The 15,242-nt window shown below is 33.8% G+C and overlaps 1 protein-coding gene across 1 annotated transcript; it reads right to left on the minus strand.

The window, feature by feature from the left end:
* Nucleotides 1–627: 627 nt before the first annotated feature.
* On the minus strand, nt 628–3,207 carry LOC18033466 (RPM1-interacting protein 4). Its single transcript, XM_006420893.2, has 4 exons — nt 3,164–3,207; nt 1,409–1,846; nt 822–1,016; nt 628–663 (listed from the first exon to the last, which is right to left on the minus strand). Exons 1-4 carry the CDS (start codon nt 3,173–3,175, stop codon nt 634–636), a joined length of 675 nt encoding a protein of 224 aa, XP_006420956.2. The 5' UTR covers nt 3,176–3,207; the 3' UTR covers nt 628–633.
* Nucleotides 3,208–15,242: the final 12,035 nt, after the last annotated feature.

Consider the following 15,242-nt stretch of genomic DNA (forward strand, 5'->3'; position numbering starts at 1 on the left):
AGGACATGCTATTTTGTATGCTGCGGTATTGATTCGCTCAAGGCCGAACATTCATCGCTATTCCCCATTACAATTTGTACCCATTCATCAATATGATATTTTCCATTTACACTCTTTTTGGTTGGGGTGCACAAATGCAGCTGCTCTTCCAACATTATTGTAAACTCCATAATAAATGTCCTGTTAGAAATTTCACTGCTAGTGTATTCAATAAAATAACCTTTGTGGACTAAGTTTTCCTGACAGTATATTATTTGCAAGCTCAAAATACATTAATAAATGATCATTTTTAGAACATATCGAGGAAACTCTCCGAAGGACAGACAAATCTCTCATTCATTTATTAGGTATGTTGTACAGAGTAAGGGTAACTGCATGACCTAAAAATTTGATATGAAATAAGAACCATTTACATTGATGAGTGTCTTTCACTCACTACATAAAAACTCAAGCATATATGATGAAATGGACATTTAGGCAAGGGAAGAAAAATGAAGTGGTCGTTTTCCCATCTCAGTCTCTTACAGCACACAAGTGAAAAATTTATACTCGTACTATATCTGTACATATGTCATACGACACGCGTCAGCGTTTCGTAAATACATATTTCCCATGCATCCAGAGCAAAGGATATCACCATGGAACTGGAAAGCAGCAACATTTCTGTGAAACCAGAATGAAAGAAATATCAGATTAATTAAGCAAATTAACAAACAAAAATGAAATTGGAAATAAAAGACTCATTTGGTAACAACTCAAGGCTTTGTGTCGCCATTTTCATGCAGGGAAATTGAAACCATCAACAGAAAGATCCACCGTACCTTAAAAGCTTCATTTTTGTGTTTCTTCAGATCTTTGTAATGTGGTTTTCCTGGTGTTGCTGCTGCTGCTACATTTCCGGTCCCTTTGAGCCTCTCTTCTCTCACTTGGTTGAAAATATAAGTGTATCCATCAGCTGATGTAGGGTCAGGCTCATCCCAATCTCCGAATTCTGGAACTGGAGCAGTGTGATCAGTCTGCAGCATCAAAAGGTAGCTTGATATAACTAAGATTCCATATATTATTCATAGAGAAATTTCCCAATTGAAGTCGGTACACTTCAACAATATGGCATAAATTCTTTATTCCAAGAAATTCGACAAATTCTTAACACAAGTTGTACTAAAGAAATGTGAATCAGAAACAGGAAACTACAAAAGCAAAAAGCAGCAGCCAAAATCCCAATAACATGCTTCCCTATAACCAAACAATAAGTAGGACTTTTCAAATCTAGCTGCTGATCCAATTCTCCATCTAAATGTACATGTTCTAGTAAGCCTGTGTAAACTATGTAAGTGATTGTGATCAATGTTCAAGCAAGTTCAGCAACACACTTGTTAAAAAGAAATCAAGGAGGTAAAAAGATTACAGTTTCAGCGCCTTGAGTAACTGATCTCCGCTGGGAACATCCAGTTGAATAGTTTCTCCATGGGGATATGGGTGAGCGTCCAATTCTGCTGTCAAACCCTGCATTCTGCTGCCTTGTAGTCATTTTACGACCAGGGCGGTGAACAAGTGAGTTAATTGCAACTTCAATATTTACAGTATGATGATACCAGGGAGATTCAGTAGGTCTCCTTAGGTCACCATCTTCTCGCCCATTTTGTGCCCCTGATTTGGTTTCCGTCTCGAAGGTAGAAGTTTTAATAGAAGCAAGGTTATCTGAAATTGTATTTTGATTTTCATGAGTGTCATTTGGATTTATCTTTGCAGCATTTCTCCTTTTCCTTGCCTCATCAAAGTAGAGTGAGTAAGGGACATGCTCTTCAGTCTCCCAGTTCCCAAACTTGGGCACATGGTTGTATCGCTGCCGAAATAAGCAAGATATAGAAAATTTGGAGCTAGAGGTAAACATAAAACAAATAAAGAAAACAGAGAATATTGACACACAAATTAGAACAAAAGTATAAGTTTTTGCTCAGCTTAGTGGAAAATCTTTTTTCTCAAGCATTATACTTCTAACTCTGTTTAGATCTTTCATAATGAGACCATTAACAATTAAAATGTCCACCAGAAAATACAATCTGTACACTGAAGACTATCCTACATATCCAATTTGGTAGCTCCTGGATATGTAGCACATTCAAAACTTTAATTATACAAAGTAATCTGATAATTTCATGGAAGTAGTGAAAAAAAGAAAAGAAAACAACCAACAGCAGCCTAGCCATGGTTGATGTGGAAGCATAACAAATTTTCTTAAAGATATAGGCTTTTGTCGGCTTAAAGACTTATGTTAGATTCTCACGAACATTCAAATTTTGCCGTATGCACAAACATTGCAAGGCTTCTTAGTCACATCAAATGAGTTTTGTACATTTAGACCTTAACCTAAGTTTAAGACCTTCAAGATTGAATCATTTCATCACAAATGGACAAGCAAAAATATTCAGTGAAGATGTATATTAGGATTTAGGATACCAAAAAACACACTTCGATCATTTTTCTCAAGTTGAGAAATTTAATTCCAAATCTTTGAAAAGACATCACAACAGGTCCCTAGTCTTCTACCTATTATCAGAAGTATTTATCCACCTCTCCCAACATTATTGTTGGGCCGGTACCTGTCAGTTGAAGCCTTTGGATCAAGAGGTATCTTTTACAAACTAAGTGGATCACCAAAAAAAGAGCAGTAAGAAATAACAGTAACAGAGCAACTATTCATTTGCATTCTTTATACGTGCTCTAACAAACAGACAAACCAGAATTGAAAGCCAGATATTAAAGAAATGTAAATCAGAATCATTTAGCCAGAGCTTTAATTTTCCAACATCAATAAAACAAAATTAAATAAAACCCAGAAGATAAATTAGCATACTGTTTATGTAACCAATTCTTAATCTTAGAAACCCAAACTAGTACTTATACAATCAAAATTGATACAAAATCAATTAGCACTCCAAAGGCTATTCACTATCTTTCTTTTTTCTTAATTTTTTTCCTAAAATAAGATCATCATTTGACATAGAGCACTGACATCCAGGCAAGACAAAATTAGACAAAATACTGACAAAAGCTAATTGACTTGAGCAAAGTACCAGAATTGCTATACGATACAAAACAAGGCACAAAACAAAAAACCAAAACAACATAAACAATAACCAGAGAAAGCAAAAGAACTCACAGACACTGCCATTTGTCTTGAAAGAAAGCTTGGTTAGAGTTGGACAATATCCAAATGAGTGAATCGAGTTCAAGTTCACAAAGAGGATCAAAACCCCAAAGACTTCAAAGAAAAAAAAATGGAAAAACCAATCGACCATTGATTTTGACCCTTTCTAGTGTTCACAGCTCTCACTTGCATTTCATTTTCTGTGTTTCAAGTTTTGGAGTAAGCTTTAAGTTAGTGAATATTCAATGTCTCCATAGACAAAGATGAAAGAATAAAGATACCACCTAGTTGAGTTAATTAATTAACATAAATGAATAAATAAATAAACAGAAGGTTCAGTTAGTTAATCGCGGTCCCGCTAATATATATTTAATTTTAAAAAAAAACAATAATTTCCTCGGCCCTCCGTCAGGTTTGACCAAGAGAAAACAAAAATTATTGGTATAATTAAATTGATCATCACCAAGAAATTTGACAAATAAACAGAAGGTTCAGTTTATTAATCGCGGTCCTGCGAATTATTATTTTATTTAAAAATAATAATAATTTCCTTGGACCTTCATCAGGTTTGACCAAGAGGAAACAAAAGATTATTGGTATACTTAATTTGATTATCACCAAGAATTTTGACATTTTTTTTTCTAATGGAAACTATAATAAATCATATATGCAAAGCCTCAGAGATTATAAATGTAGCGAAATGAAAAATATTTCATCTTTACAAAAGAAGTAGAACAACTCTAAGTTTTCTTGGTGAATCTGAAAATTCTACTTTGACATCATGTATAACAAATTTGACTTGATAATCAATGGAGATAAATCAATCTCACAAGTAAATCGTATGCCAAAAATTCAATAATTGGATCTTAGTGGTAGCGAATGTAAAGCATGAGTACTTTTGTTGGTTGATTGGGGTTTTAGAATTAAAGATTTATTGATTGACAAATTCTTCAAGTCAATTTGAGATGATTTTTAAAACTTTTAGAATGAGTGGTGATGCTTTGGCCCTCATTTAATCTCATTAGTCTCCACTCTTTACTTAACGCGATTAAAATTTTAAATAATCTTTATCTCTCAATATATTGTTGGGAAAATATATTTTTTAAAAGCATATGTGTTTATTTAATTATAATAAATAATATTCTGATTAATAAAATAAATGAAGTATTTTATTCAAGTATCTTAGTTGCATTAATATTTTGAGTAAAGTCCATTTAGTCATATTATATGTATTTATGTGATCACTATGTGGATTCACAGAAGACATAAATACAAGTTATCTTATGATTAAATAAATTTAGTTCGCAGTTAATAATAAAGTTGGGCACTTTATTTAGGTATAGACTGTAATAAATTCATTAAATTATTTGTCTTAGTTATGTATGCATTTATTGATGTAGTGATCACATATGAGATTTAATTAACTTTGTAATAACTGTCAGACTTATTAAATCTCATAGGCATTGATTTTACTATAATCTTAAGCTTGAGTTAGTTATAATTTCATGATTGTAATTGTTATTCCATTTGAGTTACAAATGGGCACGACACACACTTGGTGGGAGAAATTATGAGTAATGAAATTATAGATTAACAATATAGAATTTGTACAACACATCTCTTGATGGGTTTTCGGCACTTGATCATAGAATTCTTTGGCCAGAGTGTGTCAACATATTTAGTATGTTGAAAATGATCATTAGAGAAAACCAGTAAGTATCAAGGAACAAGATGTAATTAAATTGATTGGACAGTTGAGATATCAATTTAATTAACGATGTGATACAAATGATTATGAAGTAAATAAATCAATGTGGCATAGGTCAAATTATTATTCGAGAACACTATCCTAGATAACATACAATTATGGAGGTTAGTTCTAATCTTTTAGTGGAGTAGATTTGAAATTAAATAATTGAGCTAATTTAATTACAGACCTAATTATTGTAGCCATTATTGTATGTAACCCATATGATTACCGTGTTAGTTCATTTAATTGACTGTGTCACTACTTGATTAACAAGCAAGATAACTAGCTATTTGGATTAAAAGTTTAAATATATTATTTAGTGGGAGACTTCATTTAATATACTTATGTGTAAGGGGCCTTGTGTTATTTTACAATGTGGGCCCCTATAACAAAGAACAAGTAACATCACTTTTGATTTTATTATTTTTTAATTTAAACCAATTTAATTTAATAGAATTAAAAAATATATAAATATGGAGCCTAGAGTTTCCACCGAATAGAGATATAAAAAAGGTTTTTTTTTCTCTAAAAGGAAAAAAAACCACAATATACAGATAAGAGAAAAAGAATATTTTCTCTAATTTTGAGAGGAATATTTTTCTCTTCCTAGTTGCTTTTAGTGGTGATAAAGGTGCTCAAACGTCAAGTGCAGATCAAACTTGAGTCATAACCTAGAAGATCATTAGTGACGGATCGTGATATAATAAGATTGGTGGTAACAGATCGTGATCAAACATGAGTGGTGGTGACGGATTGTGATCTCGGAGCCTAGATTACTTCAGCGAAAAAGTAAAAATAAATTGTCAAGGTATGATTTTCTAGATTACAGATTCTTATGAATTGTATGAGATCGGCCAAAGGAGTGCGTGCAACAGTACCACTTGAATTGGTATGTATAGATGTATGTGGATCAATCAATGTACAAGTTCGAGGAGGTTATGAGTATTTCATCACTTTCACTGATGATTACTCGACATATGGTTATGTTTATCCGATGCGTCATAAGTCTGTAGCTCTTGAGAAATTCAAAGAGTATAGAGCTGAGGTAGAAAAACAATTAGATAAGAACATAAAGAAACTTCGATCTGATCGAGGTGGTGAATTTCTCTCAAGAGATTTCAAAGAGTATCTGGTTGAAAATGAGATTATATCTCAATTAACTGCCCCGGGGACACCACAACAAAATGGGGTAGCTAAAAAGAGAAATAGAACTCTTTTGGATATGGTGAGATTTATGCTTAGTTATTCGTCATTACCAATCTCTTTTTAGGGACTAGCATTGGAAACTGTAGTTTACCTTTTGAACTTACTTCCATCTAAGTTAGTGACTAAAACCCCAATAGAATTATGGTCAGGTCACAAACCAAGTTTACCACATGTCCATATTTGGGGATCACCAGCACATGTGCTAAACCAAAGGCAGACAAAATGGATTCACGTTCTAAGGTTTATATGTTTGTGGGGTATCCCAAAGGAATAAGGGGAGGTTTATTTTGTAATCTTCAAGATAGGAAAGTGATTGTGAGCACACATTTCACTTCCGTCAAGGAAGACTAAATGAATAACTTTAAACCTAAGAGTAAAGTAATACAATTGTCAGGTGATCAGGTTGATGCTTAGCTTTCAACATCTGTTATATAACAAGAAAAATATCAACAACCAACTGATCAACACAATATTATCCCTGAACAACCATCACTTTTAGAACCTCGCCGTAGTAGGAGGGTAACTAGGTTACTTAAGAGATACATGTTATTGGGAGAAACCTATACGGCTATCTCAGACGAACATGTACAAGATCCCACTAGCTACAATGAAGCTCTAATAGACAAAGATGTTGAACTTTGGAAAAAGGCCATAAATCAAGAAATGGAATCTATGTATTCCAATAAAGTCTGGGAACTTGTAGAGGTACCAAATGGGGTAAAACATATAGGGTGTAAGTGGATTTAAAAGAGAAAAAAAGGAGTAGATGGAAGGGTAGAAACATTTAAAGCAAGATTAGTAGCCAAAATGTTTACTTAGAAAGAGGGAATCGATTATGAGGAAACCTTTTCTCCAATTGCTAGACTTAAATCCATTAGGATTCTGCTCTCCATTGCTGCAGTGCTAGATTATGAAATATGCAAATGGATGTCAAGACTGCATTTGTCAAGACTGCATTTCTTAATGGGCATCTTGAAGAAGACATCTATATGCAGTAACCAGATAGATTCATACAAAAAGGCCAAGAACACATGGTATGTAAGTTGCAGAGATCCATTTATGGATTAAAGCAAACATCCCAGTCATGAAACATCAGATTTGATCAAGCGATTAAATAGTTTGAATTCATTCAGAATATTGATGTACTATATGTGTACAAGAAAATTCAGGAAAAATCTGTAGCCATCCTAGTTCTTTATATAGACGATATTCTCCTAATTGGAAACGATATATGAGTATTGACTATAATAAAGAGTTGGTTAGCAAAATAATTTGATATGAAAGACCTGGGAGAGGCAAGTTATATTCTTGGTATTAAATTATTATGAGACCGGAAGAATAAAACTTTAGCCTTGTCTCAAGCAGTCTATATCGACAAGATATTGGGTAGATTTAGCATGAAAAATTTCAAGACTGGTTTGTTACCATTCAGACATGAAATTGCATTCTCTAAGGATCAATCACCTAAAACATCTGAAGAGATTGAGAAAATGAGACGAGTTCCCTATACAGAAGTTGTGGGAAGTCTCATGTATGCCATGCTTTGCACGAGTCTAGACATCTGTTTTGCGGTAGGGATGGTTAGCAGATAATCTAATCTTGGACCTGAACACTGGACTATAGTCAAGCATATAATAAAATATCTGAAAAGAAATAAAAATTATATACTTGTGTATTTTGGTGATGAACTCATTTCAGTAGGTTATACTAATTCTGACTTTATGTCAGATAAGGATTTCAGAAAATCAACTTCTGGCTATGTGTTTAGATTAGGAAGTGGAGCTATTAGTTGGAGGAGTGAAAACAATCTTATATCACAGACTCCACAACTAAAGCTGAATATGTAGTTGCATCTAAAGCTGTAAAAGAAGTTGTATGGCTCCGCAAGTTCCTATATGATCTTGAAGTGGTATCTGCTGCAACTGTGTTGAGTGTTAGAAAATGTATATTTATAAAAGAGATAATCATCATTTTACATTTCAAGTCTTACTAACACCCTTACTTTTATGTATTTAAGCTACTTGTGATTTAATTACGTGTGTTTTATTTTAATTAAGTATTTCATATTTTTTAGGGGTATTATGGTCATTTCACAATGAATGAGAGATCAGACGGCAAAACGAACATCACTTTTGAACTCAGGACGGTTGAAAACCTTAGGAGGAGTATAAAAGGAAAAATGGCACTGTTCACATGTACGATATTATTCACATGTATGGTATTGTCTACGTTACTGTTCACGACACTGTTCACATAGATGGATCGATGACGTGGCATTGACCGATGATGTGGCATTGAGTGATGAGGTGTCACGATCATGTTGGACTAAAATTCTTATGTACTGTTGATCGATGACGTGGCAGCATATCAGTGGATCAAAAATCTCGTGTACGGTACATGCATTACACAGGATTATTTTCAACCAAACCGCGTCACTGTTCAAGCCGGGTCAAACCGTGTTACTGTTCAAACCACGTGGTCAAACCGCGTACTGTTGACTGATGACGTGGTACAATCCTGAGTGTCCAAACTGGTTTTAATCCGATGGCCATGATTTACTCAATGTATATATAAAAAGGGGGCCTCGCCCCCTAATTTGATATCTTTAAATCCATTTTCTGTAATTCCTTCTCCATCTTATATTTTCTACGTATTTTAATAAATTTTCATTTTGCCCTTAGTTCAATTATGAGTAGTTAATTTTCTTTCAAACTTAGGCTGAAGGTGAAATCTCAACATGTGTCATGGGCTTTATTTAGTAAATTTATTTTCTCTTCCCCTCTAGTTTTTGTGGATGTTTTGACTTCTCATCGACAAATAATAATAATCTTGTCTAGATACCGCTTTGGTTTCACCGGCTCCCTAGTACAAGGTTATTATTATTTGGCACGATAAGCCCTTAGCACCATATTGATTAGAGTGTGGTTCATGAGGTGTGGATTCCCCCCTCATGATTTAATTGGCATTAATAAGGAATATTTAGCCCATGGTGCATGTTGATACGGATCCAAATACCCAAGTACGTCATTTCAATAGATTTCTCTGGACACAAGTGAGAGCGCACATGTCTCTTCACCCGAATAATTTTAAAGCTACAGTTTCGCTACAGTGATGAAGCTACAGTTTTGCTACAGTTGTGAAGCTACAGACTCGCCATAGTTAAAGATCCAATCTTTGTATTTAAATCGGAAGGAAGACTTAGACTCCTCAGATTTTTTGAATTCTAATTTTTCTTTCTTTCTTTCTCCTTTCTCTCTCTCTCTCTGGGAATCAGGAATCGGAAGACAACAAGGAATTTTCCTGTCTTCAGATTAATTTCCCATTTCTTTTATACTTTTCTTTAAAGAAGAACAAAGCAAGAAAAATCAAATGTAAGATTTGTAATTCCTTTTAAAGTTTGTAATAAATTTAAAGTTCTGTATGTTTAAATTTCTGCAATTTAATTTCCGCAATTTATTTTAAAGCATTTAAATTTCAGTAATTTAAATTTTTATGCATGCTTTGCAGACTGATTTGTATCAGATCTGCCGTATAAATTGTTACGTTCCTCATAAGCAAAGAGACCAGATCTCTGTCTTCTGTTGTATCTTCTCTTTTCCCTCCAACCATTCAGAGTATTATTTCTGGGATCCAGATCTAATACTATCTATGAGCCTTTAGATCTGTTGCTAGGCTTGCTAAAGAAAACATTTTCTACTTAAAGATTTTAAAGAAATTTAAATAGGGTATATCGGCTGAAAAACAGAACGTGCGAGATATTGATATGTTCTAAGTCAGATCTGGTCTCAAAGGCAGATTAAGTTCTGCATCGATCTGGTCACAACGCCACGTACCTATTAAAAATTGGTTATTTATTGCAATATTAAAGTTTAAATTTTAAATTCTGCATAATCACATCCATCCTTCGATCCTATTTCCATATGCTATCTCCCGTCATGGAAGACTCAGAGTCAGAGGACTCTATTACAGTGATGATGCTACAGTTTTGCTACAGTTGTGAAGCTACAGACTCGCTACAGTTAAAGATCCAATCTTTGTATTTAAATCGGGAGGAAGACTTAGACTCCTCAGATTTTTTGAATTCTAATTTTTCTTTCTTTCTTTCTCTTTTCTCTCTCTCTCTCTCTGGGAATCAGGAATCAGAAGACAACAAGGAATTTTCCTGTCTTCAGATTAATTTCCCATTTCTTCTATACTTTTCTTTAAAGAAGAACAAAGCAAGAAAAATCAAATGTAAGATTTGTAATAAATTTTGAAGGCTGTTTAATATGCCCATAATGATCATCGAGTCTCAATGACCAATCTTTTCTATCTGGTCTCATAGTCTTTCTAATATGTACTTATTTCCTTATTAGAGATCTCGACTTGGCCATTGGTTTGTGGATGATGTAAGGTAGCCACTTTGTATATGATGAAGTATTTTGCTAAAAGAGCTTTAAGTGATTTATTACAGAAGTGGGTACCACTACCACTGGTTATTGCCCGAGGGAACCCAAAGCGTAAGACAATGTTACCCTTCAGGTTGGAGACATGGAATACATTATGTATCTTCAAGCCTACTAGAAGATCACATTTATAAGCTACTAGACGAATTCTTGCTAAAACTTGATAAAGATAGAAAAAATTTTGGTGCCCACTTGAGAGTTCTTCATAGAGTAATTGACGACTGGTGATATGGTTAAAGATGAAGAAAACCCCAATCACCAACAACAAATTCCTGCTTAGTACAATGTCGATCACCCTGAAGCTTCATTCGAGCCTGTGAGAATTGGAGATTCTCCCACAATAACTTTAGGACTTCAACTTAAGACTTGAAAGGAAAGAGCTGGGTTGGACAAATCAAACTCTCACTGTTTAACGTGAACGCTCTCTCCTTACTGAGGCAGGAGACCCGGTTATTCAGTGAGCGTGTCTCTTATTCTTTTTTTTTCTTTGTCTTTTATTTGGTAAAATGACCACTGCCTTTAGTTGTTGCTAAAAAATGAAACGAAAGGATTAGCTATTAAAAAATCTCAGCTTACCACCACCATCACTTTTCATGTGTATATGTCTAGATTGGTCTATTGAATCTCTCAAGATGACCAAGGTAGACAAAAAGGGTTAGACAAAAAGGAGAATTGTCAGGAAAACACCTATGGAGGTTATTGAGAAAATTAATTAAATTTGTCATCAATTCATACAAAGTGTTGTAGAAGGGAAACGAGAGCTCAACCTCACTAGTTGGTCTAGTGTTTGTCAGCCTAAAATATGTGGGGTGCCCTTGGGCTCCAGAATCCCACCCTCATGAATGAGGCTATTCTAATGAAAATTAGCTTAAGCATAATGGTGTCGCTTCAAAGCCTCTGGGTCCAGGTTATATTAACTATGTATGGTTTAAGCATGACAAATTTATCTTTTCTTTTAACGCAGGATATGCTCTTACTTATGGAAAGCCATTGGCAATATCTGGAAGCATGTTATGGATAGTATTCATTGGGTAATAGACAATGAATAACAAGCTTGGTTTTAGAAGGATTGTTAGCCTGGTGACAATATTTTCTTGGGGAATAACTCTATTTAACCTATTCCTATTAAGTTAAGTCTAAGCATGTAACTGAGCTTGTTACACCAGATGGTAAATAGGGCTAGGGGTGATTGTGGGGGTTGATCAAATCGTTTGGGCCCACTCGGATTGGGCAAAATTTGTAGCAAAATTTACCTATCTTTCTCTAAGCAACCGAATTTCCAATAGTGAGCATGTGGCATGGAATTGTGTTTGAAAGTGGAAAGGCCCTTATCATATATGTGTTCTTGTGGATGATTAGGCATGGAAGACTCAAGACTAAAATAAAATTGTGCAGAAGACACATTCAAAGCAATGATACCTGTGATCATTGTAGGTGTGCTATAGAGGAAATTATTCACGCTCTTAGAGATTATGTCCAGGTTAAATGAATCTAGAATTGTTTGGTTTCTAATGGATTCAAAGATAAGTTTTTTGCATTGGGTTTATGGCATTGGAGGATACGCAATTTAAGAAACTAGCACAACTAGAAAAATGGTCTTTACTGATACTTGTGTTCTGACACTTTATTTAAAAGTATCAATATATACATATATTTGGATCATTTTCCGTGTTTAACAGATATGTATCAGTAATTACTAATACTGAAGTATCAATAGCTTTAGTAATAGCGATCAATGACGCTTAGGTATCAGCAATTAAAAATTATCATTTTAATTTTGTTTTAGTCGGAATTCGAACCCAAGACCTCTTAAACCTAGAGCTTCTACATTGAATCAAAAGACCACTAGGCTACGATTTTTAATTTTTTTAGAATTGTGCTTTTTGAGTGGATAAAAACAAAACAAATGGACAAGTCTTATCTTATCCAAAATACAACTTTTCAACTCCCTCTACCAAAGTATTTCGTTCCCTCATAAGCTCCCCAGATCTGAAAAATCCCTAACATCCAAATTGTCAAAAAGTGCTCAACTACCAATCCCTAAATTAAACACAAGCAAGAATCAAAAGCCAACAACCGTCGCCCGACACCCATACAACTTAAATCGCAGCCATCACCGATCAATCCAACCATTGTTGAATGCTAATCGAACCCATTAGCTATCACCACCAGCTAGTGATGCAGCAGCCACGAGAACCATGCACCAACAGCGGCGAACCCAACACGAGAGCGTGAGCAGCATCAGCGGCCAGTAAGCCTCTGCGAACCCAGCACGTGAGCGCGAGCAGCATCAGCGGCTAGTAAGCCTCTACGAACCCAGCACGCGAGCAGTAGCATCAGAAGCCAGTAAGCCTCTGCGAACCCAGCACGTGAGCGCAAGCAGCAGCATCAGCAGCCAACGAGCCTCTTCAAACCCAGCATGTGAGCGAGAGCATCAGCAGCGGAAAGCGAGCCTCTTCGAATCCACGTGATTTTAAGGTGCAAAGAAGTGCCAGATTAAAGGCCAAAAGGGAAGATTTTGCAAAAAAGGAGCTGGAGACTTTTGTGTATGACATTCTTCATTAATCGTTGAGCTCTTTCCATTTCGTGTAAAAAAAAATCAATTATGAATATAATTTTTGACAAAATTTATGTAACCATATGCCTCTAGTTAAGAACTTAAATTATTATGAAATTGTTCTCTATTATCAGCAAGTGACTGATGATTTTCCATATGTAAATCTGAAAATTATTTATGTGCTAAAAAAAAATTGTCAAAAAGTGCTCAGCCATGATCCTGTCAAACCGGTGGCACAAGTTCACCATTTGCCTTCAAAATCCTAACTTCTTGTTTCTTTTCTTATTTTATGATTTCGGGTCTCTCTTATTGTCATTAGATCTTGAGTTTTTTTTTGTTTTAATTGTTTTTTTAGGTTTAAATAAGTGATTTGGAGAAGAGCTTCTATGTTTCTTTGGCTACTTGGAAGAAACAAGAAGGTAAAGATTTAACTTTTATTGTGTTTTTTTCTCTGCTACTTTCTTTTCTTTTATTGGCACCAAATAGCCTTCATTATATTTACTTTGAAAAATATTGTGTTTAGGGTGATCGTCATTGTAAGATTAACTTTATTTCGCTGATGAACGGCATTAAACATTTTTTACACTAAAACCCTAACATTTTCTAATTTGGGAATTCTTAAGAGCATCATGATTATGCTAAAATTGATGGTTTATATTGGTTCATAGTGGTTCTATGTTGATATAACTTATTGCTTATTAACCATTTGTTCATGTGTTATTAGTTTTTTTTTTCAAAAGCAATCTTTTCATTTTTTTTCGGCTGCTATTTTTTAGTTTTGTTCATATCGAATAGATTTCAATTTTTATTTGCTATAAACATTCTCATTGGATGATTACTTATTACAAACTATCAAATAGATGATTTTACAAAGGAAAAGTTTGAAGTATGTGGCTTAGGTTGAGAAATGAGGTGTCTTTATCATTTCTTTAATGGATTTGTTTACAGGGCAAAACATAATTTTGTTTCTTTAGTTCATTACTAAGGCAATATTAGATTTGTCTTATTTATATTTATGTTCATAATAAGGCAATATATAATTCAGTTGTTTAATTTTTCTTATTTATATTTATATGACTGATGGCCAAAATCATAAGACTTGTTTATAAGTAATGATTTTGGAATAAACTCTCAAATTATTGAAATATTTTGTCCAAACTTTACCATATGTTTGAAATAATTAAAGTTAAATGTGTATGTTTCAGTTCTGGAAATTTTGGAATGAATTGGGTCTATAACTGATTTTTAATCGATTTTTCAAAATGGTTGGTTGCTGTCCAATCTTTCATAAATTACTCATGTATCATGTTTGGTGGTGCAAAACAATAGTCTAAACATGTTTGAATGAGCTGAAATTCGGAGAAACTAAAGTTCTATATGCATACTTCAAATCTGAAAAATTTTATGTTGATTGAACTTGCAGGTTATTTTTAATGATTTTTTAAACTCTGCTGCTCTGAAACAATTAACCATTGTTTCTTTAATGGTTGGGAATTGGCAGCTAATTTTTTCTCCCTTTGCCATGTATGCAGATTTGCTCAATGTGTTTGAAGTGTTTATTCCTTAACTTCACTTGTATCCTAACCTATACAGTCTATTGAATGGAGAAGCTACTTGTGTGATAACGCAATTATACTACTCATATTCAAAGAGTGAAAGACAGTCATTATTATTAATTTAGCTTCTAGATTTATTAAATTTAGCCACAAGTAGTAGGCATTTGATTGGATGGTAGAAATATTTATGTATTAAATTTAGATTATTTAGTTATGAGAGTAGGATATCTCATATTTTGGCTATTGAAGTTGAATTTGTAATATATACTAATCATATTTAAATGTGAAATGAAAGATTTTGTGATATAAATCAATTTCTTTTTGTTATTTTGTGGTGCTTTTAATTTTACCAATAAATCAATAAGCAATGATCCAATTCAATTTTTTATTTTTTTAAAAATAAATTAACTAGTGATACCATGGTAACAATAATTATAGACACTAATAAAATATCAATAATTACTAACACTATGGTGTCATAATATCGGTGATACTATAGTAATAGTAATCACTGACACCACTTACAAGTGTCACTATTTTTCTGACTCCCAGATTACTGATACAATTAACAAGTGTC

Source organism: Citrus clementina, unplaced genomic scaffold (genome assembly GCF_000493195.1).
Source record: "Citrus clementina cultivar Clemenules unplaced genomic scaffold, Citrus_clementina_v1.0 scaffold_9, whole genome shotgun sequence".
NCBI lineage: Eukaryota > Viridiplantae > Streptophyta > Magnoliopsida > Sapindales > Rutaceae > Citrus > Citrus x clementina.

What these genes read in the sequence shown, in the direction of transcription:
- LOC18033466 (XM_006420893.2), bottom strand. An exon ending in TTACTCAAGGCGCTGAAACT is followed by an intron (nt 1,017 to 1,408) that starts GTAATCTTTTTA and finishes TTGATGCTGCAG; the next exon opens with ACTGATCACACTGCTCCAGT. An exon ending in ACAAAAATGAAGCTTTTAAG is followed by an intron (nt 664 to 821) that starts GTACGGTGGATC and finishes CTGGTTTCACAG; the next exon opens with AAATGTTGCTGCTTTCCAGT.